Source organism: Xenopus tropicalis, chromosome 6 (genome assembly GCF_000004195.4).
Source record: "Xenopus tropicalis strain Nigerian chromosome 6, UCB_Xtro_10.0, whole genome shotgun sequence".
Lineage (NCBI taxonomy): Eukaryota > Metazoa > Chordata > Amphibia > Anura > Pipidae > Xenopus > Xenopus tropicalis.
In genome coordinates this window covers 101588637-101613868 of record NC_030682.2, presented here as the reverse complement: position 1 = coordinate 101613868, position 25232 = coordinate 101588637, and the positions used below count along the sequence as shown (strand labels likewise).

The window sequence follows — 25232 nt, the reverse complement described above, 5'->3', positions numbered from 1 at the left end:
TCTAACTAGCTCTAACTAACCTTTAGGAATTCTCCCAAGCCGTTGTTCTGGGCTGCCAAGAACTTTATTTATAAGGTGCTACAACAATATGTAGCGCTGTACAATTTTACAGTGTAGAAAAGTACACACAGGGAGGCAACAGTATAATAAATAAGTATAAATATACAGCGATGCCATGTGCTACAAGACACAGTTAGAATAAGGTTCCTGCCCCACTGAGCTTACAATCACATAATCTAAACATAATCCAAATAATTAAAGTTATTTATAAATACACTATATAAAATTACATATTAACTACTTAGGGACCTATTTATTATACTGTGTAAAACGAAATTCGATGAAAAAACGGTGTAAAAAGCTGTGTAAAATAAGTGGCGAATTTTGCCATCCGAACAGCAGATTTTACACCAAAATGCGTAAAAAAATACACCATTTTTTACACGCCAAAGCTTGGTAATGTGTGGTGAATTTTGCCTCTGTTTTTTATACATCATGATAAATGGGACCGTTAAGGTTTTTGGACTTATTGGTGAATGGAACAAACTGAGCAAAACTATGGAGCTAAACGACATTTTATAGTTTGTAGGATATATTTTGTAGAGTGGTGTCAGATTGACAGATTGCATCCTACAAGTGGGATGCAGTTGCATGGGTCGAAATATAATGGGACTGATATATAAATCTGATGTATAAACTATATGGAAGATTTGCCATCCGACATGATATGTCTAAAGGGGACACTGCATGTGTTGTTTGTATCTGACAATATTTTTTTCTTTTATTGAAATACACTGACTGTATTACAGTTTATCCTGCTTATTGACTTATAGCTCACAGCTATAGCTAATCAAATTATACAAAATAATACAGCAGTACTCTAGACAGACCCTTTGTTAAATAAAATACTGTACTAGGGTCAGGGTGTCATTTTGTATGTAGGCATTCCAACTCTCTTGGGTGTGAAGCCACACACAAAACCCCGGCTAACCACTATGGGAATGTATAAGTGTGGTTCTTCTAAACATGCAATTATGTGCAAAAGCCACAAATATTTAGGTTCACTACTTATGACAAAAACCTTAAAAATTAAACAGTACATGAACTGCAACTCTAAAAATGTCCTTTATTTGATTACTTGCAAAAACATTTTGCAGAATGCGCTGGTAGATCCTTTGACTGTTTTTCATTAATGGGTATAGAAAAAATTATCCAACATCAATGAGGAGGAAATATCCTCAATAAATTACTTTAAAGAAGAAGGAAAGGCAAAATCTATAAATGATACCATTCAATAGTGCTACTATTGTTAATGAAAAACTCTATACTTTCTCTTATAGCAAGAATAACTTAGTAAAACTTACATTAAAGTTTCAGCTCGCTGTAGTGAATGGCGCCGCCATCTTGGAAGTGGTATGCCCACTTCCTTTTCTTCAGCGCACTACACTGCGCATGCACAACATTCCTCCCCCCCCCCCAGCTGGCCGGATCACGTCTGTTTATAGTGCATCACCATGGCAACCGGACGCTTGCTAATGGTGCACGCTCATAGGGGCCGGCTCAGAGGGTCTTATGGAAGGGGAGCGCGCTCACTGACGAGAGACTTGCGCATGCGCCGCCTACAGGAGCGATGCGTAATGGGAATCCTCTTTATCCAGCTCAGCGGTTTTTTTTCCTGTTTGGGTTCTGATCATCTGAACGATCGCAATATGGGGAGACAACTGAAGGTAATCCTGCAGTTTGAGATTAACTCTGTGGGAGCCTTTCCTTCTCCTTTAAAACAAAGTTAAGTGGATTTTCCATTTAAGTATTAGACAGCCAATGAGAATTAACTTTGAGTATAATTTCTTTAAATTTCTCTACTCTAGTATATTTTATATTTAGTAAATTTATATAAGTGAAACTCAACTCAGATTTGTAACTAAACTACAATATTGTTAGAGTTATACTAAGACATTTGTGAAGCTCTTTCTGATTGGCCACTTAACCACGATTTTTTTTTTTTAATCCACCATGATCTATGATTGGTGCTTTTTGGTTTAAATAGAGTGACCCATTCTGTTTCTTCATCTTATAATTAAGTGTCATTTAAGACAAAAAAAGGCATAGACTTAAGGCTTGTCCTTTTTGAGATGTATTTTCTTTAAATAAACTATTTTTAACTGCATCGATTCTGCTATGATGGTCCAGTTTTGTGCCAACCTGCCAATTTTAAAGGAGACATTTTATATAAAATTCATATTCAGGTATAATATTCATCCTCCCTCAAAATGTGAAATGATGCAGAAAGAAAGATGTTTTGAAAGCATTTTACCTCCTAAAACTTTCATTATATGAGAGCTGCATACACAGCCTCTCATGTCTGAAGCCAGAGTGAAATGAAACATGGGAGTGTCACTTCAGTCTCCCACAGGAAGTGGTCACAGCACTGACTGACAGGCTTTACCCAACAGTAGCAGTTAAAACCCCTCCCTCCTTCTGTGTCTCTCTGCTTGTGCTGCTGTGGGGGGGGGGGACTGCTTGTGACATCGCTAAGCCCCACCCACTCTATGCATATTCACTGCACTTTATGTAGGTGAGGTTGTTGCATTGAAGTCTATGGGGCCGGCGGCCCAGAACCACATACTGAAGAGTCTAAACCAGAAGCTTGCATAAGGTCTGGGTAGAGCACAGTTTTCACAGTTATGGACATATTTGAACCCAAAGGTATTAAAATAAAAGCACTTACTTCTATTTTACATTATTTTACATGGTTTAGTGCATTGTAAAAATTAAGTGGTTTGAAATTGTCCTTGCCTTTGGGGTGCTTTTCAGATGAATGTTACTTTTATATATTTGAACTAGTTAATTTGTTTAATATGGTTATGTGAATGGATGGTGGGTGAGGTTATAAAGGGGTAAAATAAAAGGATTATAAAGTCAAGAGTTGGAAACCAGATCAAGCCATCCATACCTTGTTTGTGAACTAATATGGGATGTGGAATCTGTATTTAGTTATTTATTTATATCTAAATGTCATTTTCTGATTCATTAAAGAAGTTAAAAAAAATCCTGAGTGCCCTGGACATTGCAATACAAATACAGTTTAAAAACACTACAAAGAATATGTAAGGTGTACAAATGCAGGTATAGGACCTATTATCCAGAATGCTCGGGACCAATGATGTTCCGGATAAGGGGTTGTTCTGTAATTTGGATCTCCATACCTTAAGTCTACTAAAAAAATCAATAAAACATTAATTAAACCCAATAGGATTGTTTTGCATCCAATAAGGATTATTTATATCTTAGTTGGGATCAATTACAAGGTACTATTTTATTACTACTGAGAAAAAGAAAATCAGTTTTGAAATTCTGAATTATTTGATTAAAATGGAGTCTATGGGAGACTTTCCATAATTCGGAGCTTTCTGGATAACAGGTTTCCGGATAAGGCATCCCATACCTGTACTAGAAAAGAGATTAATAAGCATGTATAGCATTTATTTTTATATCAATCTAGCCCTTAGCATTTCCCAGTCAGTTTTAACAGCATGGAAACCAACAGCAGTACTGTTAATCCTGTAAATGTTTATTTGTCTCTGTTGCTTATGATTTGATAACATTTTTATTTTAATCATGATATTTTATTTTGATTATTCTTTTATTATGCTGTAATGAAATATTTCAGTACATGTAGTGCACCTAGATGAGCTAAAATGTTCAGTAAGCTACATAACATAGATTAAATCATATTTGTGTAATTTGTGCTATTCTTATCAAGGAATTGTAGACATCAGTATATATTTGTACTGAGCTTCGGATGGACTCACTAATACAATTATAATGCCTTGTCTTGATTGTGCTGTGTTTTTATTAAGACTGATCTCAATGTAGTGCGTGGCTGACTCCCACAGCCTTCCTATATAAAGTAAAAGGTCTTCTCTGCTATATCATGTATTCAAATTTTTTAAATAGTTTATTCATTATAGTTTGGCATAGGCTAGCAATAGGTTTGCAGGTTGTTATACAAATGTTTTGTTATGTTTCTACTCATATTTTATTTTTTTCTTGTTCTGTATAAAACTGTATATTTATATAGAGTATATGTATTTGTATTTCACTCACATCTGTTATTAGTAAAGAAAAGCTTATATTTTGAAAGCCAAACTCTGAAAGTCTAGCCTGACAGCGAGTGACATATTACAGTTCTGCAAAGCCACCGGTAAGAGCCGATATTCAGTGAATTATAACTGGGTGAATGCCACTTGTATCTGGGTACATTTCTTTTTCAGTCACATTTATTTGATGATATAAAAAGGTTTTATCATTGTTTTTTCTTTCTTTTCTTAACCATACATAGTGATCATCTTAAAATATTTAGATTCTTAATGTTGGAATTTTATAATAGTTTTTAAACCCTGAGATCATTATTTTTTTATGGTGATCATATTTGCCAAAACGTTTCAAGGATTTTCCATTTTAAAAATAACAACATCCTAATTAATGGGTTAAAGTGTGGGCTAACAAGGGCTAAGGTTTAAATAATTTTTTAATACATTTCAAGTAAAGAGCATAGACATTGGATCATATTTATTAAGCAGTGAATTACTGCTAGTAATTCACTTTGCCTCAAGGAATAAAGATTTTGATATGTGTGAACTGACAAATGCCCTAAGGCAAAGATAAAGCCTTGAAAAGTGGATGTTCTGTAAATATGCATCACACCCTGAATTCTTAGAGAAAATTAACAATCTTTGTAAAAATTAACCTTTATTTAAACCAATGCTAAAGTTTCATTTTAAAAATCTAGTTCCAATACCAGCCTCTTCTTAGCCTGAAGGGTGTGTGTTTTGTAGACTTCCTTCTTTCCTGTCGCCAAAAGGGTAGGGCAGTAATTGAACGTATCACAAATGGCTCATGGGACCCTTTAACCCCTACTATATGCATTATATGGTGATGGAAATGGCCTTCAAAGGACTCTGTTCAGATCCTTTTCTTATGCTACCACATAAATAAGTGTTTGTGGGTGTGCATAAAGAACTAAAAAACTTGGGTGGGGTTACCTGTGAAACTCCCAGACCTACAATGCACTGTCCAGCAGCAGAGCTCTGCAATCCTTGCAGATAGGACAGTTAATTGTAGGCTGGTTAAAATTACAGTTACTGAGCATCATCTCTGAGTATATTGTTGCAAAAATGTCTCGTTTTTTAAAAGAACTACTTGTGTGATTCCTCTTATATGCCTGCAGCTTTCCAAGGCCTAAGGCCATCATGACAAGTAACAGAACAAGGCCATCAGCTATGAGATCTGCTACAGACCATAGAATTATATATAAGATTATGCCTCAAAAGGCAGACACCTCATTTTGATGAACATAGAAAACTCTGCAATATATTTTTATCATAAAGGTGATATGATTCACCTGTAAGAACAGTAGATTAATTCAAGCTCTACATGAAAATTGCAAAGGAAGAATGTACATCTAATTTTAAAAAGTGCATATATCTAAAAATCAAATTTCAATACGTCTTCATCTTCTCAATCTGTTCTAGTCATTCATATTTCCTCATCCCATTAATTATATCCCCCAGGTTAACACCTCCCTTATAACATATTTTGATATGATGCTTACCTTCCTTTTTTGGTTAGTTTCAAAAAAACTATTCTGGCATGTGACTGTTCAAGATTGCTTTAAGATTAACTTTACCTGTTATTCTTAGTGATGCTTTCAGTCTGCACGGCATTCAAGTTTGGCCATTGGGAAAGCAAATATGAAAAGCTTGTTAATCAGGATACATGAAAGGGATTTGCAAAGCTAAGGTATCATAAACAGTAGCAGGTGATTTAAATCAGCAGCACCACTCTTCCAGTTATAAGTGCACTTAGGAATTTTAGGTAATGCCCAAAGGTCATTACAATACACAAGCACAATGCATTTAATGGGAACAAACCTGATGGCTATGAACACATAAAGGACCTAAGGGTAACTGTGGATTATAAAACAGGAATGAGCTTTCAATGTGAAACATCCGCAGGGAAGAAATGAAATTTGAAAGTGTCCAAAGAAAACGCTATAAAACAGAGCAATCTACTGCTGTAAAATGAAAGAATAATGTTTTGCTGACCGCCTTGTTTAAATGCCCGTGTCTTTATGAAAATATGCTAAATGAATTTTGATATTTGATTTAAAGTATCAAAAGTAAGACTGGCATAAAAATGAATCAACAAAATGGAACACTGGGAATCGTTTATTGAGGTGATGCAGCGTGGAGAGCTTGCGGACAGCTGTGTTCTTTGATTCATGAGGCCATGTTTATAAGCTAGCTCCAGGCACGCGCTTAGTTTAAGTAAACAGTATATTAGCCACTTTTGTTAGTGTGTCTTAAACATGGCCTCCAGGTTTAAGACATGCTAGATAAGTGGCATGATACTCCAGGGTCTGCCAGCATGGTTTTGGGGTGATTGCAATATGGAACCCACACACTCCAGTAATCATACAACATGGTTCTTGTATAGTGTGAAAAGGCCTAGGAGATTCACATGGAAATGATAATTTCTTTTTCATCCAGCTAAATGGATCAACTCACTTTTATCTGCCCAGATAGAATGAAAGTCTACAGTGTGAATAAGGCCTTAAAGGAGAAAGAAAGGTAAAAACTAAGTAAGCTTTATCAGAAAGGTCTATGTAAATACAGCCATAAGCACTCACAGAAATGTTGCACTGAATTATCTGTCAAAAGATTTCTTGTGTCTGTAATTCCTGTGCCAGAGACACACAGCTCTCTGCTCTCTCCTCTCTGCTGCTCCCCACTCCCTCAAGAATGCTAAGAACTCACTCCCCCCCTTAGGAATGTGGATCTGAGCCAATCAGCAGGAAGATGACTCATAGTCTTACAAAGTGAGCATGTACACTGGTCTTGCTTTTGGTGCAGGAGTGAGGCATTATGGGAACTTTCTTTACACAGCTCATTGTTTTTACTTCCTGTTTGGCTTCTGATCATCTGAATGGGAGAAATATGGGAAGACTTAAGGGCACTATTGAGACAACTGAAGGTATGCCTGCAGCTTGAGATTAACTCTTTATTAGCCTTTCCTTCTCCTTTAAAAAGGCATCTAAGAACCAGAAAAACACAATCCAAATATGACAATTATGGCACATCTGGTATAACATAATCATGTAGGTACCTACAGCAATCCTACTACAGTGAATACATCTTACAATTTTGTGATTCCCGTGAATCTCTGATCTGCTTTTGCAGTGAACCCACTTCAGTTATATATTTAGACAAGCACCACCCTCCCAGTGAATGTATACTTGTAATCAATGCCAGTTCAGCAGAGAGAGTGCTTAATATCTGATCAAGTACAGGCGGTTCACCTATGCAAGATGAAAGGATCAAGCATCTGTCTTATTATGTTGCTGTTGTACCCTTGGGATTATACAGCAGTTATATGAAACAAGCACCACAGTTTGGATAGATGCATGTATGGCCTGACTCCTTTTTCCCATTTAAAAATAAAAGTAATAGGGCAATGTAGCATGAGGGGATTATGGGCAATTTGTCATTTCCAGCTAAGCAGGTAGGTAGCAAGACACTTAGATTCATCCTTCATTAATTTCAGTGGGGATGACCTGGACCCCTGGTGCACTCACAAGTCAGGCAACTGCAAGGCAACAAAGTGCTTTGTATCACCTCATGTACCAAAAACTTAGCACTGTCTGTATACAAAAATCTTGCAACAAATAAAATAATACATCACAATGAAGGAGTCAAATTTGGGTAGATTATGGGTATGGGGGTGGGAGCAGGGCCACAGGATTCCTTTGTGGCAGAAGGACCAAGGAGAAGAGTAGGCCTAAAAAAAGTAAAGGGGATAAGTGATGACTTCCCAATGTATGTAAATGATTATGCATGTACATCGCTATCTGTAAGTGCATTTAGAAGTGTGTCTGGGAAATGCACCACTATACGAAACATTTTTTGTATCACATTTTTTGTGTGGCATATAAAGATGAACCAAACCAAATGTCTTGAGAAAGTCTGTTCAATCTGTATAATTTGCTATATTATTGAAATATCAATAGAACAGGTTCAGCATTTTTTTTTTACCAAGGTACACCTTAGAATATACAAAATGGCTCTTTTTTACATTGTTGTACTTTCTGTATTAATAAGGAAACTGTAAGGTCAAATGGTTTCCTGAATATTTCAGCCTATTCTTTCCCAACAACCAAAGGCAATTCAGCCAGTAAAGTTCATTGCAAATGCAGCTGCTTGTATTGTGTCGCTAGGGTTAGTTGCTGTTCTTGGATACCCTTACTAGAGTTATGGAATTCTTCTACCTAGATATATAGTACTGGATGCCATCTCCTGCATGGAATACAAGCCTGTCTATAAGTAAAGTGGACAAGATTGAATCAATTCACCTACTTATTGCCCTATTCTCTAGATACAAAATCTTGTATATTGTCCCTGTCTGTAGTGTCTGCTGTTACACAGATTGATGTGTTTTATGGGAATTTCTGAGTCTGTTAAACTGCTGTTTTACTTTGTGGTCTGGTGTGTGCAACAAAACCACAGTCCATTTAAAGAATGCTATAATCCTTACTGTGCATCACCCTGCCACTCCCCAAAAAGGTAACTAAGCTTGAACTATGCAGTAAAGTCACTGAAAAGGAGTAAAGTAGCAAACAGTCATATGACCTGTGCTCTCATAAACTTCAGTCACACTTTACTGCTGTGCTGCAAGTTGAAGCAATATCACCCCCCCCCTTTCACTCCTAGCATCCGATCAGCAGAACAATGGGAAAGTTGCAGGATATCTGGCTACTAGCTAATTCTGCAATTTGGTACCAATGTTTGTAAAGCAGCTCCCAGCAGATATCAGAATACCACTCAATAGTAAGAAATCTAAGTCCAGCTTGGGACTCCTCCAGTTACATGGGAGTAGGAGAAACAATAGGTTACCTGAGTAGATATCAGAATACCACGCAATAGTATGAATCCAAGTCCGGCTTGGGACTCATCCAGTTACATGGGAGTAGGAAAAACAATAGGTTACCTGAAAGCAGCTCTAAGTGCAGTAGCACACGGGGAGATTAGTTGCCCCACAACAAATCTTTGTGGCCGCGGGTGACTAATCTCCCCGCAATGCCATCCCACCGGCTGGAATGTAAATCGCCTGTGGGATGGCATACACGGCGCTGTGATGTCCCAAAGTTCCTCTCAAGACAACTTTGAGCGACTTCGGGACATCGAAGTGTCACGTTTGCCATCCCACTGGTGATTTACATTCTAGCTGGTGGGGATGGCATTGCGGGTAGATTAGTCACCAATGTCAACGAAGATTTGTTGCAGGGCGACTAATCTCCCCATGTGCCACTGCCCTAATATGTAGCTCAGACTCAGGCACAATGCACTGAGATGGCTGCCACCAATATTACAACTAAAAAACATAAGTTTGTTTGTTCAAGAATAACACTTTCAATTGTAGAATGAATTATTTGCTATGTAAACAGTGTGATTTAGAAATAAAAAGTTTGACTTAGTAAGATCTTTGCTTTAACTTTCAAAGTTGTATGAGACACAAGATATAGCTATAAAAATAGCTAGCTGGAAAAAAAAGCATTTTTAAAAATGTAAATTGTTTGATTAAAATGGAGTCTATGGGAGATGGATGGCCTATCCGTAATTCGGAACTTTCGGGATAATGTGTTTCCGGATAAGGGGTCCGATACCTGTACTGGTTTATTATTGCAGAGATAATGGCACTTATATTGCAGTGTCACCCATTGTAACCTACAGCACTTTTATTTGCCTATTTGTGTCTGTAAGTTACCCTCCCATATAGATTGTAAGCCCTACAGGGCAGGGACCTCCATCCTCTTGTCTCTTTGATTCTTAACTTATTGCAACTGTATATTGTATTTATAGTTATACTTTGTTTTTATTATTATATTAATAACCCCCTGTTGTATTAATCTATTCTGTTGTACAGTGCTGGGTACATAAGTAGCGCTTTATAAATATACATAATTAAAAAAATTCATGTATTTGCATTAAATGGGCTCTATAGGAAGTCACCTTCCTGTAATTTGCAGCTTTCTGTGTATCAGGTTTCCAGATAAGAGATCCCATAATACACTGTATAATAATAATAAGAATACTATAATAATTTATTTTCAACAATTCTCTGTTTAACTTAACTTTAAACTTTCGTTTTAGGAATTTAGGAAAATGGCTCCTTACAAATGCACACACAAATGCACACACATGCCACGCAATTGCTGTTCAAATCAGTGGAGAGCACCTTCAAGTGTTTTGTTGCAGCCACAGAGCTATACACTATATCACCCTGACGCTAAATTCCAGAATCATCTTATCATTATCAGCATTTTCCACAGAAAGAATAGGTAACCATATACTATATACTTTTAATGTTGTATAATAATTGTTAGTCTGGGGTGTCTTTAATTATATCTCAAGGCCTGTCTATTTACTCATGCCATTTATATTATTATAAAAACTTATTATGTATTAAAGAACACAAAATGAAAGGTAACCTCTTTGCACAGATTTTGCCATAGTGCATCTAGCTGAAATAGCATTCAATAACATACATGAGCTAAAATAGAATGAGTTAGGACAAAAGTATTCACAGTACCTAATTATGCATGACATAAATGTATAAGAGATTGTGATGCAGAGGTTTCTAGCCATTCACCTATTCTACCAAGGCTTGCATTTTGCAGTTTACATATGCAATAAAGCATGGTAAAGGATAAGGAGGGGGTGCAGAACAGTGACACTGAGTGGCTGCTTTCGCTGTTAGCTCCTGCTGTTAAACTCCTAGACACAGAGACAGCTCAGCCAGTCAGCTAGCAATGCTGTTGCTGCCGCTTTTTCAGAAACACATGCAGAAGCTCGGGGAGAGTGCATGAATCAATCCAGAGCATTAGGCTGAGAGAGAGCAAGAGAGAGAACAAGCTGGCTATGGCATCTAACTTCAATGATATTGTAAAGCAAGGCTACGTTAGAATCCGCAGCAAAAAGCTTGGGGTGAGTCTCTGTTTGCCACACTGTTCTGGTTTTATGGTGATTTTGTCAACCAATCCTCTTTTACAGTGATATAATTTGTACAACTGCCAGCCTCTATTTTTGTGGAGAACAATGTGTATGAAAAAAATAATAGAATCCCAGTGAGGGAAGCGTTCGACTGCATTGCTAGAACTAGTTCTCTGAAAGTGCTGTGTGCTAGTACCAGGCAGATTCATTTATTCTTGTTCATGCTGTGAGCTTTACATTAGAGGCTTTTGTACTGGATTTACCTTCTAGCCAGGATCACATTGATATTGCTTGTAGAGGATGTATTTCAGTCAAACAGCACATTGATCCTCTGCTCCTGAATTAGGTGAATAACCTTGCCATCTGACTATGCATTGCTAGGCTGAGTGGATTAGGGCTAGTAAAATGAATGGAGATCCCATTGGATCAACTGTGAATGTCAATTCTAATCATTTATTTTGGATTGTCACACATTGTGAATATTTATATAAACTCTACATCCAAACATAAAAAGGTTATTAATTATTATGGGGCTATATAAAAAAGTTTGCAGTCAAACTGTGTTGTTTGTTTAGTGATAAGGTGCATGTACTTTGTTTCCCCAGTTCATTATGGCAATTTCTTCCTTACTTCTCTAAAAGCCAATTAAATAATATATTTCAACTTGGCAGGTTTTGAACGGAAAGATTAGCCTTTTTTTAATAGGTTGGCAGGACTTGGTTGGTTACTTGGTGCATTGTTAAAAAAAATGTGCTGACTGCAAGTGACATTTATTTGTATTTTGTATGTTTTATTATGTATTGCATTCTTTTGTACAATGGAACAGAATGATTAAATATCTTTGAAAGATGGGAGATGTGGAAAGACAGCAGACTGGAATAGATATGTGCAACCTGTGGCCTTCTAGATGCTGTTGCATTAAAGATGGAGCAAACTTTGTACTCATTACACAGTACACTAAATGGAGTGACATGGGGGAGCTATCTAAATCAAATGTCTAGATGAACCTTGTTCCAAATGAACAACTTCCAACATATACCCAACTAACTAGTCTTATACTGTTACCTTTAGTATCTGAAGGGCATGCCAAATATGTTTTATATATATATATATATATATATATATATAAAACCATATAACCACAAAAATTCTGCAGTTACTTGAAAACAATAAAGCTATTCTATGTTTGAAATAGCTATTTCCAAGTGAGTCCTTAGAAAATTTAAACTGTGGGGAATTTACATAATTCTCACTTGGTATTTATATGGTAAAACCACCAGTACTATAATAGCAGGTAACTTGTTGCTGTTATTTTAAGAAATAAAAAGTTTTGGGGATTTGCTAACATAAATAATATAATGCATATTTCATGTGTCAAGCATAATTTTTAGAAAGATCATGTATGTGCAGATATAATGCATTCCTTTTCATGTTGGCATGTATGCTTTTTAGAAATAAAGAGTGCAAGGTTAATAGGTTTAGAGATTTGAGGAGCCCTCAGACCATCAGGGGCCATTTGATACAGCTTAGGAAGGGGGCAGCATTACCTGCACGTCCAGGGAGAAGTGACACGGTAGAGCAAGTGTTTCCATCAGAAGTAACATGGTCCTGGACTTGAACTTTTTTTGGAGTATATAGTTCAAAACAGTCAATTAAACATACATATGTCATTGTCACAGTGTATGGGTAATCCTGGCCATTGTGAGGGCTTAGGCATAGGGGTTATTAATAGCAGATTAGCCAGCTTGAGGTGATGTGCAATTTATGGGTCTGGAACTATCAAGTGGCAATTGCTTGCTGGTCTTCACTTATCCTCCTGGCCCATAACAGGCAGCCTGCAAATGGTGTGAGTGGAGTAATAGTAGCAAGCATTCCTAGTGGAGTTTCTTTCAGTTCTGTGTTATAGGTACAATATAATATTGTAAGTTATTATGTTATTTATTAATTTATCTGTTAATTAAAGTTGTGGCCTTTTTTCTCCCAAAAACATGGATTATCTCACCATCCAGAGCACAGTCTCTATTAGCCCATACCTCTGGTGGGGTAAAAAATTTTAGGTAATAAGTGCCCAATAAACTGAACTAAGCTGCTACATTCAGCAGTTCTTCAGTGTAATATGAACATAATTACAAGTGCCATAGTCTCATCACATTTGAATTTGGGATACTTTAGTATGATATGCATATATCCTTTAGCCACACATGTAGGGTAGGCTATTGCTGACTATCCTGTATTGCCCTGTACCTCACTGCATTCCATGTCTAGGCTTGTTTCTAAAAAAAATACCAGCATTCAATCGTTTTTTGTTCTGTGGATCAGGTAGAACTTTTATTGTAAACTAGTGGCTAGGTGGCAACCATAGCCATGACCTAATTTTCTCTTGTCCCTTATAGATAATGAATAAAACCCACTCCATAGGCCTCATTCATGTCATTCAGGACCTGTGCTTTCCATATAAATGCAAGACTGCTTAGTTCGGCAGCACTAAGTTCATGAGGGGCAGGCTGGAGAAGGAATGTAGGCAATTCCCTCTGCTAGTCATTCTCTAACTTGTGTTCATTCAGATGTGTAAGTTAGGTATCTCTGGCAGGAGCAGAGTGCAAAGGGTGTCAGTGTTTACTGGTTGTCTTGCAGCTGTGTTCTGCACCTTACACTAGATTTTCAACCCGACACAGAGTGCAGCAAGGCCACCAATGCAAATACTTATTAAATAAGCACTAATTCTACAATTTGGTAGTGTAATTTGAGGAACTTTATTAATTTATTCTTTTAAAGGGTAATCTCTCTTCAGAAGGTTTATTTTCCTTTTAATTCATCCAAAAAAAAAATGATTATAGCATTAGTAGGCCTAAATAAAATTATACATTTTTGTACAATCCTATATTATACAAAGAAATTCTAGTCAATTAATGCCAAGTTGTCAATGCAGAAATTATTTTTTATCTTTAAGCTTTTATATGGCTTTGGAGTTTTATATTGTACACCCAATGCATCATTTGTTTTTTTGTGGCTGAGAAATAACTGACACAAACTACTGATATACCGACCTACTGCTTTGAGATGAATTGAAAATACATATCATCCAGTGCTGTAAAATCAACTGTGGAGTACACTCAAGGATGAGCTGATGACAGACTGGAGTTCTTTATTTCATCTGCTGGGAGAAAAGTGGTTTGTTGTTGTTACTGTTACATAGATGCTGTTTTTTATATCTTTCTTGGAAGAAAAGATTACCAAGATTCCATCAAAATGGATGGTATGCAAATGTCCAGGTTACATTTAAAAGTCTAACAGTGCACTGAAATAGGGTACAGAGTAGTTTATTGCCAATGATAATGTCCTTCCTGTCAAATACTAGTTTTTAAGAAAACTCAAATAGCATGAAAATGTCAACTACTAGTTCTATAAATATAATAATAACTAACTGATCTCCAGAGACTAAATATGTCATTAGCTGCACTGCTAGTTTAGTCTTATACATAGATAATTGGTATGCATTTGTGCTCACAGTGTAATGGGTGGGATATAGGGAATAATATAGGTGAAGACCTTTTTATATAGGCCATGAAACTGATTTGGCTTTTAGTATTCTTGTATGTTACAACATAGGGTAGATTCTCATTAATTATGATTAATGACATTGCTAAACACAGTTTAAACATTGATTCCCTCTTATGGGAGCTCAGAGCCTTGGTTTGGAGACCCAGACTGAAGGCCAGTTAAGGAGTGATTTGGTGTACACTTAGCTAGATAGAAATATATTTCATTATAGCATAAACCTGAACAATGTACAGTGAAAAAAAAACAGCCCAATTTAGACCCTTGGGTCTGACACACTCTACGACTTCATTTTTGCTACTACTTTGAATTTCCAAAGTCTTTGCAAAAGTCATTATAACATGCAATTGTATAGACAACATTTTCGCTTATACTCTTTTAATTCTAACACTTTACAACATTTACTCGTCCGTCAGGAAACATAAACTGTAAACTGTACATGTCACTCTTTCAATATATAAAGTGTTGCCTTATCTATATACATGAAATTGGGTGCACTGGTAATGTTCTCCTATCTATATGTCTATCTTTCTATCTGCCAGAAAAGGGCATATAGTACTTTGGTGACATGGCAGCTTATTCAGTTTGCCATTTATCATACAGAGTGACACTTTCTGTTGAACAAACATGATTCAGTTAAACATAAGGTATCCTTTCTAAACATAGCAGATCCATTACTTCTTGCCGTAAAATACAAGCACTGTAAGCGCTTAGTCTAAATAAACAAGAATGATATTGTATACTTAGCACCAATAAACAAAGTTGACATATACAGTGCCTTGCACATATCTGCTGGAGGTGCTCTGTAAAAGCCTGGTTAAGTATTTTTAGGAACTTGAAAAAAATCAAGACAAATAAAAGAAACCTGCAAGAAGTAGACGCACATGTAAGTTATTGGTAAACCCACATTCAGTATAGTATTATTGTACATTGCAATCTAATGTACAGGGGATTTATTATCTGGAATCCTGTTATACAGAAAGCTCCGAGTTACAGGGAGTCCATCTATTATAGACTCCACTTTAATCAAATTATTTTTATGCTTAGAAATGATTTCCTTTTTTCTCTGTAATAATAAAACAGTACCCTGTACTTCATCCCAATGATTCCTCATTGGAGGAAAACAATCCTATTGGGTTTAAAAGATTTTTTAGTAGATGTAATATATGGTGATCCAAATTATGGAAAGATCCCTTATCCATAAAACCACAGGTCCCAATCATTCTGAATTACAGGTCTCATACCTGTATAATGCCTTACATAAAGCAGTGGACTTAAAGATTAATACAGTATAGGTATAGGAGCAGTTATCCAGGGCAGAGTCTCCGTTCCTTTAATGGGTTTCTGGATAATACATACATGTACAATGTTTTATTTAAACCTGAATTTTAACATATACCCATAATAATAATAACTGAAACAGTTTAATTACAAAAGCCATTATTATTTAATAACTGTGTGAAAAGTCAGTCCCCAGACAGTTTATTTTCCCCAAATCATTGTATAAATTATAATGTTAAACTGATTTAAAACCTATCCAGTTTTACATTGATATTCATCAAGGTATGAATGCAAATGAACCGACTGCTAAAAAAAGCTTTAGATGACATTTGGGGGGCCTAGTTATCATGCAGTGTAAAATTATATATGCTGGATAAATGTAAAAGCAGTGTAAAATAAATTGCAAATGTACAGGACAAAGAAAGACAAACAAACAAACAACATATTTTAGTGGCATTTTAATAGATAAATTTAATTTTACTCATGTATAACACTTAAAGCCTTGATTACTTGTGATTTCTACATGATCTCTGTGGTAAACAGTCTGACTGGAACAGTGCAGGAAATCAATGTAGCAAATACAGTATATGCAATAAAACTGGGTGGAGAAAAAGTAGTACTGACCAGGTAAGGGATACAGTATCTTCTATTTTAGAAGACTAAAAGTTGTAGAAATTTGTATGCCACATTTTATTTATAAAGAATTGACTATGTACAGGTATGGGATCCGTTATCTGGAAACCTGTTATCCAAAAAAAGTTCCAAATTATGGGAAGCAAATACCTTGTACTTGACCCTCACTAATGTATAATTAATCCTATTGGGTTTAATTCATGATAAAATTATTTTTTAGCTACGGTGATCCAAAGTACATAAACATCCCTTACCCAGAAAATCCTGGGTCCCAAGCATTCTGGATAACAGGTCCCATACCTGTATAACAAAGAGATTAAAGTAAAAAATATGGCTATCATATGGTGCAATGACTCATTAGATACATAGGGGCCGATTCACTAAATTGTGTTAAAACGAGCGCTATTTATAGCATGCGTTAAAAACGTTATCCCTTTTTATTTTTTGTGACTTAACGCTCGATTTACTGAAAGGACAGGCGTCATAATTAAGACGCGATGTTCTTTGCTTAATTTAACTCGCAATGAGCGTTACTCCTGGTTATTTTCTGCCGCATGCGATATATTTCGCCGCTTGCTATATTAGTGCACGATTTAATACACTAATGCGATAATTAGCGCATTTAACGCTTCATATGTGTTTGTGAATCATGCGTTAGTATTATAACTACGCAAGAATTAACGCAATGTGAGGTAAATAACGCATGCCATCGTGCTTTTTTTGTGCATGCGATATGCGTTTTAACGCATGCGAAATGATGAATCGGTACTTATTTATTGCATGCTTTTTAACGCAAAAAAGCATGCGATAAGCATTATCGCCCTTTACTGAATCAACCCCATAGATCATTAATCCACTTATAAAACAGAACTTTAATAATTAATCCATTAATCCACTAATAAAACAGAACTTTAACAATTTTTTAAACCTTTATAACCTAGTAAGGTAGAATCTACAGCACTGACACAAATGTACAGAAATGCCCGCACCACAGGGTCTGTGGTCACAGGTTTTACTTTGATCTATGCTGCAGACAGCATGCAGAACAAGGGTTAATGAAACAAGAGATAGACATACATAAACACAAATTAAAAAGGATACATAAAAAAAGTAAAGCTTTTGCCTAGACAACAACTTTCTAAATACTTATAACAAGCAATATATTCCTAGGGGCAGATTTATCAAAGTCCGAATTTTATATGTTTTGAAGTAGGATTGGCAAAAATACGGATTAAATACGATAATTTCTGAGGTGGTTTAACGGCACAAAAACCTTTCTGACTTTGAACCTTCAATGCATGATTTTGGAAGCCTCCCATAGGACTCAATGGCACTCTGCAGCTCCAACCTGGCCCAAGGAAAGTCTCCCATAGGGCTCAATGGCACTCTGCAGCTCCAACCTGGCCCAAGGAAAGTCTCCCATAGGGCTCAATGGCACTCTGCAGCACCAACCTGGCCCAAGGAAAGTCTCCCATAGGACTCAATGGCACTCTGCAGCACCAACCTGGCCAAAGGAAAGTCACTGATACTGAAGCTTGAATGAATAATGAAACTTTCGTAGTCGTTGCAACAAATATATTGTCGCACAAATTGATGCAAAGCACAAAAAAGTATCGGAAATTAGAAAAAATATGAATATTTTGTAATCGTCCATTTCCTAGCTGTCAGGAAGATTTAAAGAATTGACACATTTATCCAAGCAGATCAATGTAAGGTGCCCGTTCATTTGTATGGGGTGTTAAATATCAGTGACTGTGCTGAGCTCTAACACTCCTCTAATAAGATCTCCAGTGCAAATGAATAAATCTTCTGACAGAATCAGAAAAAAAGAAATACAAGTGGCCATGAATCAGCCTTTATTTTTTTGTGTTTGACCATTATTGATTTTCAATAGTTACAATTTGTATTCAGTTATTCAACTTACAGTATGTCATGTTAATCCTCAGGCTCTGAGATTTCATTACCCTATTTGTCTTCCTCTATTAGCAATGTTCTCTTTTTCTCATAAAAATAGCTCACATCTAATCTTATGAATTCCTGTAACATAATAACTCCAGAAGAAAGAACGTATGTTGTCAAATACATTACCCTAATTGAAAATGATAACAAGGGATCTAGTCAATTACACTTACATGTATTAACTGCATTAATTATGCCTTCTATGCTGCCACATTTAACACCAAGGCCTGATGATGATGACAGGTTTGATTATAACAGATGTAAGTTAAACGGCAAAGGGATATGAGTTTGAACTCCATTTATTGCTCTTCAAATATGGGTAATCGTAATCTTGTGTAATTAAAAGGGGAAGTTCGTCTTAAAATTAACTGTTCGGATGGTCTAGGCTTTGATATTGTAAGGCAGTTAGTAACTTTTTTTCTGCTAGTTTTATTAATTATTTATGCATTTCTCATGAGCCTGAATTTGAATGTTTGAGCAGAACCAAGAAGCAACTTCATATTAAGGCTATATTGTAATTGTTACTCATACAAAATATAATCTATTTTGTATCATATTCACCAGTCATAAAGCAAAAAAAGAGCAGAAGGCAGACTTATCTTGGATAATTCTTACCTGAACTTTGTATTTAATATGAGGAGTTTATTTTCATTTATTATTATAGCAACACAGCATTTGCATTGCAACCCTGGTTTTTTTTGTTTCAATCTCTGTTATTTCTTTGATTGCCTGTTAAAAGCTGTGCAATATATATTGGTAATTATTCCGTTCATAATAAAGAAATGTGACAGACAACATTCAGATAAACTAATGCTAACTAATATTAGCAAGGTTTAATCACAATCAGAGGTTGAATATCTAATCTAAATACTGTGCTTACAGGCCCGCTATTCATCCTGTAATAAACTGGGACATTCTTGCCAGATTATTACATACTGTAATTTATTTCAGAAATATAATTTATAATATAATATAATTTGTGTCTTTTTATAAGAACGGTGCATGCATCTGTTGTCATAATAAGTTTCAAAGTGCCATGCTAAAGGGTTCTGTAATGGGATCCAATATTGTTTACTTTAGTTGTTGACTTGAAGTCACTTAGCTAGTATCTCTAATTTCATATAAAAGTTTCTCATTTTGAGGCAAAATTCACAAAATTTAGAGGTGGAACTGGTTCCAAATACGTTTTGGGGGGAAAGTATGGATTACATGCAGTATAGTACAATTCCTCTCTCCCAAGTCTACAGCTGTAAATAAAAATTGATCATTAAAACTTTTCATTCTTGTTTTTAATACAAAAATTGTTGGCAAGCCTGTTCAAGATAATCTGAATTCATTTGTTACAAAGGCTGCTTTATGTTATGTACATAGTGGGAGGGGGTTCAATGTAGTCCTCTAGATAGTGTTTTGTGAATATTACCTCAGCATAACAAAAATGGCCTCTCAACTGAAAGTAAACACATTAACTAGGTCAACTGACTACCCCTGTATAAAAATATTGGATATTCTTCTTAGACAGCAACATAGTTTAACCTTTTTAAATAGCATTAAGATGTCTGCGGTATCAGCATCCCCAGAGAATTCCAACATTCTAATTCTATCACTTTGAAACGGAACTATTTTACATTGCTGAACACATTTCCTCTAATCTTAAGAAGTTCTTTGTATTTTCCTCTTAGCAAACGACATCACCAGAAATGTCTCTGTGTTGAGCTTTACTTAAGATTAATAACAGTGTTGACAGTCCTTCATAACTTAATTACTCAGCTTGCCTTAATATTTGGTCTTTGAACATATTTTAACTTACTAATTATTATTGTTATTAGCAAGTGTTTATAGAGCAACAGCATGTTCCGCAGAGCTGTACAACAGAAGGGTGCAAAATAAAGCATCCCCATTACATACAAACTCTGGCAATGTTAGACTTACAAAAGATTTATAACTACCCCATACCATTTGTGAAAAGGCCTAGCAGGCTGCCTTAGGATGAGGGTCTGGTCTAGCTATGATTGGTTTTGTACTGGATGTGTCATGTTCTGTTTGGATCTCATGTCATTGTTTATAATAAGTAGAGATCTTTTGTGATGATCCACAGGCAAATACACAGTATAATACAGAACTACTTTTTGGGGGGTTTTAAAGAAGCCATCCATACTCTATGGATAATTCAACAGCTGAAATATGCCTGCCCTTGTCACAATGTAGAAGGCATTTGCCACCATTTCATCTTATTTGTTTATATTTATATTAGCTTTTGAGTTGGTTAAAATAAAGATATAACAGAGAAGCTCTAAACTGTATATCAACAATAAATATGTACAAAAAAAAACAAACCAGATGTTTAATTAGCTCCTCATAAGATCGATCATAGTGTTTGTATTCTGTAGGAACATTACGGTACAAGTGCTTACTAAATGAGGACATGGGGGCTTACCCTTGCACCCCTTAATACTCTTGTACTTGCACCTCCTACCACCCCTACCATGATTCTCATATCTTTATAAGGGCTACTATATGTTTTAATTTTATTTGGGATTTGTCAAATAGAAAGCAGTTAAATCTGACTGCTTTAAACTGGTGAAGAAGTCAAGCCGGGAAGTGGGGATGTGCTTCGATAAATTAAAATGGTAAAATTTTAACCATCCTGGTGAAAAGTCATGGATATTTTCCTAAATGTCAGGAAAAGGGTAATAAAGTAATGAAATTTTTAAAATGTTGGAAATCTCAATGTGACCTTTAGTAAATCTTGCCCAAAGTCTTTAAAATTTCATGTGCCCTGCTTTATTTTTAAAGAAAAAAAGTTTTACGAAATAATATAATTGCAGTATTGTGTTTATATATACAGTATCTCACGTTGTTTCATTTTTCTTTATATCATTTTTTTTTACATATGCACTTGTCACTTAATCATGACATTCCACAACTGATGGCTTCGTTTGTTTCTCAAATGAGCACTGGCATTACATTTAAATGACCTTCAAATATGCATCATCTTTAACAGAGAATTTTCCACATGAGCTCCCATTGAAGATGGATGAATGAAGCACGTAACTATAATGCTGAAAGCTGAAAAGTCAATGGTGACCTTTAGCAACCAGAAGTAATATTCAGAAATAGAACAATAAGAATTACTTTTAGCATAGTAACAGATAATAATAATAATAGTAATGCTAATAATTTTGGTCAGCACATAATAATTATTTCAGTCAACATTTAACCAGAGGTGTGTAATGCTATATGCTACAAAAACAAACTACTGTAAGATGTTGTCTTACATATGAAGCTAGGAAGCTTCTCAAGGGGTAATTTAAATCATGAATTGTCACAGCATAAGAAAAGGTCTATTGGGCTTGAGTGTCCCCTCTCTGCTCCCCCCCCCCCCGAAAAGAATTGCCATGCATTGACTGCATTATCATGGAGATAAACATTGTCATGATAGCTCAATAGATTGAAATGCAACACACTCATAGTGACTAGCAACAAGTGAACAGTTATGTTCTGGTTGTAAATGACCCCCAACTTCTTTCTTTAGATACATGTTTTCATATGAAATACTGTATTTATATATACTGGGGTCATTACTACTTTTAGGACAGGGCTAAAGTGCAAAAAAACAGGCCTATTATGTTATATTGTTGTACCTTGCACACCGCCCTGCACGTAGATGAATTGCAGCAGATCTTTGTGCTCCAAAACTGAGCCCAGAGACCTGGGTTCCCTCCATGAATACAGTGCTGCCTGAGATTGGAATTGCTGAATTCACGAGTTACATAGTCTTCCCACCCCCACGTCATTCAGTCGCACATATTGGGTGTGCTAGTGGGCACAAGCCATATGAAGGAGCCCTGTACTTAATAACTGCCTCAAAGGGAACTATGGGGCCCTTGAGCTTCTGTCTGGTTTATGAATTTCAGCCAGCACAGATGCAAATTTGCATCTATAATCCATAGTTACCTAAGAAATATTTGTTTTCACTGAGTCTGTCCACAGTAGAGATAAACGACTTAACAGCTGAGTGGTTTCCATGGGCACCTGCACTTGGAGATTTGTGCAGTGTTAGCAAGTGCGTTTAGCTTGTGCATGTTGAATGTGAGCAGAATAACCACACACTGTTTAATGTAAAAAGTTATCATTATAAAAAATACAATTGTAAAAAATTGGTGATGAGAAAAGCCAATGCTTGAATTATCTTGCTATTTTTTACATTATCATTAAGATTGTAAGCTCTAAAGGGCAGGCTCCCATTTTTATTCTGTAGCCCTGTTTGTTACATTTTTGTCCAGACCCCTGTAAAAACGGTTTGTTAAAAATCAACGTATATATACATATGCAATCGCTGGGGCTGTATAAATAATTATGATTATTCATCACCTCTTTGGCATTAGTTTGTGAAGAATGAGGTATTTTATTGCACCATAACCCTTTCAATGTTGTTTTGGCTTGTTGAGAGAGAGAGAGAGAGAGAGAGAGAGGTTTTATTTCCATATATTTATGTTCAATGGATGCACATTGGTGACATTGCTTATTCCATTATATTTATTTGCTGTTCTACAGTTTAGCTCATTGCAGTTTTCCTACTAGCACTGACTTGTTAAAAGATGACCATACACAGAGTGGCTCATCAGTCAACCTACCCACTTCTCCTTCAACCATACTGTATCTACCAGCTGCAATGGACACTCAGTTGGAGAACATTAATATAAGAAATTCCTTGCTTTGGGGAGTGTTATGAAGCTTGGGGTTGAACAAACAGTGGGCAACAAGCTGAACAATCCTTATAGAAATACAAAAAACATCCTAAAAGTTTAAAATAAAATGATATGACATTTTTGCTTTCACCAAGGGCATATTTTAGCCTAGGCCTATCCCATTCAATATAACAAATTCGAATGTGCAGAGCATAGTGATAGTAAAAACCAGACACAGGGAGTTGACAGTATTGCACTAAATTCTATAATGAGCACCGTTTTAATGAACAGTATCACATTTCTCTCCAGAAAAATATGTCTTAATTACTGAACAGTTTATATAGCGCTTTTGACTGTCTAGACTATGGCTTTATATTTTATAAGAGTTCAGGCAATTTAAGACAATATTCTATCTTAGGTAATTAGCTAGGCTTTATTAACAGTCTAGGAAGACAAGTCAGAAACAGCTACAGTTTAATGTTGAAATATTTGTATCACTTGATCTTATTTATAACTATATTAAGCTGTTAAATGCAGGCTTGAAGTACTCAATTATTCCTTAGCTGATTGCATGAAAAACTATTTGCAATACCTTGTCTTGGGGAACCTGGACTGTGCTTCAGTTCAACATGCCTAAGTGTGATTTATACCTCTTTAATGCTGTATATAGAAGTACTTTATAGTAAACATAAATTTGTATTTATTAGTACAATTATTTTTGTACTGCTTTATACATGTTTTATTCATTGGGGTAGTATATAAGATATCGGTTTGGTCATAGAGAAATGTATTCTTTACAAGTGTATTAAGTATTAATACTTTGTGACTTATTTATACTTCAGGGTTGATTTAGGTTAACTTTGTATTACCTGTACCAATGCCTTTCTCTTGGAAAAGAGCTATTAATAGTTTATATATAGTGGTTTGTTGTCCGCACTGGAACAATTCTTTCCCTATCCAAATTGCTATGTGCAATTTGGATAGGTAGTAACAATTTAAATAGGTGTTAATACATAATGCTGTTTATCAAACACATTCAGACAAACTGCCATCTATTAACTTGAGGGGTATTTATTAAACTGCAACTGGCTTTTGGTCACTGAAAACCCAAAAAGATTTATTATGCAACAAAGCTGCGACAATTACAAATCCGAAAATCTGACATCTAAATCCTGTCAGGATCATGTAGAAGTCAATGGCAGTTGTCCCTTTTACAAATGGACAATTTTTCTGTGCTTTGCGGTTTTAGAGGTTTTTGGTTTAACAAAGAGTTGCAGCTATCGTGCAACAAGTCAAAAATGTGAGGTTTTCGCTACTTTTCAGCTACTTTTTTTCATTCGTGTTTTTTCAGCTCAGATCTTTTGATAAATGACTGCCATTCATGGGATTTATAAAAATAAAAATAGTAAAAATTGGGGAAAAACACAAATTTTAATTATTCACCCCGTTAATGTATCAATTTGTTGACACTTCTTAACACATTTCCAGGACCTAACAGACATAAAAGTGTTATAAAATTCTTCTGAATTCCCTCGTTCGGTCTTTAATGAATGAGCCCATATGTGTCTATTCAACTGTGACATAATTATTCAGAGTGTTAATGGAAACTGATTATTTATTTCTATTACAGAAACTTTCATGTTAACATATAAGCTCATGAGGAAAGGATTGTGTAGCTTGGGGCTTAAAGGAAAACTATACCCCCAGATTGAATACTTAACCAACAGATAGTTTAAATTAAGTTATGTGACCTATTAAAGAATCTTGCCAAACTGGAATAAATATATCAGTTATGCAATGTATGTATTTTTACATTGTTGGGGACTTTAATAACTTACAGGCTTAATCGGTGACTGACAGGTGGTGGCAGGACTGTAAAGTCTCTGGGACCCTGAGGGCCCAGGTGCCATAGGAAAATGCAATTGGGGTGTGGCCTTTGGGAGGTGTATAATATTGTTGTTTGAGGTTTAATTGTGAAATGTTCTCTCTGGTATGTAACACTGGGCAATTTGATGTGACATATTAAGTTTACTTACATGTACTAAGCAATTGCTTACATTGAAGG

The 25232-nt window shown here is 35.7% G+C and overlaps 1 protein-coding gene across 1 annotated transcript in view; it reads left to right on the top strand.

Annotated features, from left to right (window-relative positions):
* The first annotated feature begins 10880 nt into the window (after nucleotides 1-10880).
* dok6 (docking protein 6) overlaps nucleotides 10881-25232 on the top strand; it is a 117349-nt gene continuing 102997 nt past the window's right edge. Inside the window, exon 1 of the mRNA XM_002939618.5 lies at nucleotides 10881-11042. Within this exon, the coding sequence (XP_002939664.3) occupies nucleotides 10977-11042 (66 nt within the window). The 5' untranslated portion in view covers nucleotides 10881-10976. The remainder of the gene's footprint in view (nucleotides 11043-25232) is intronic.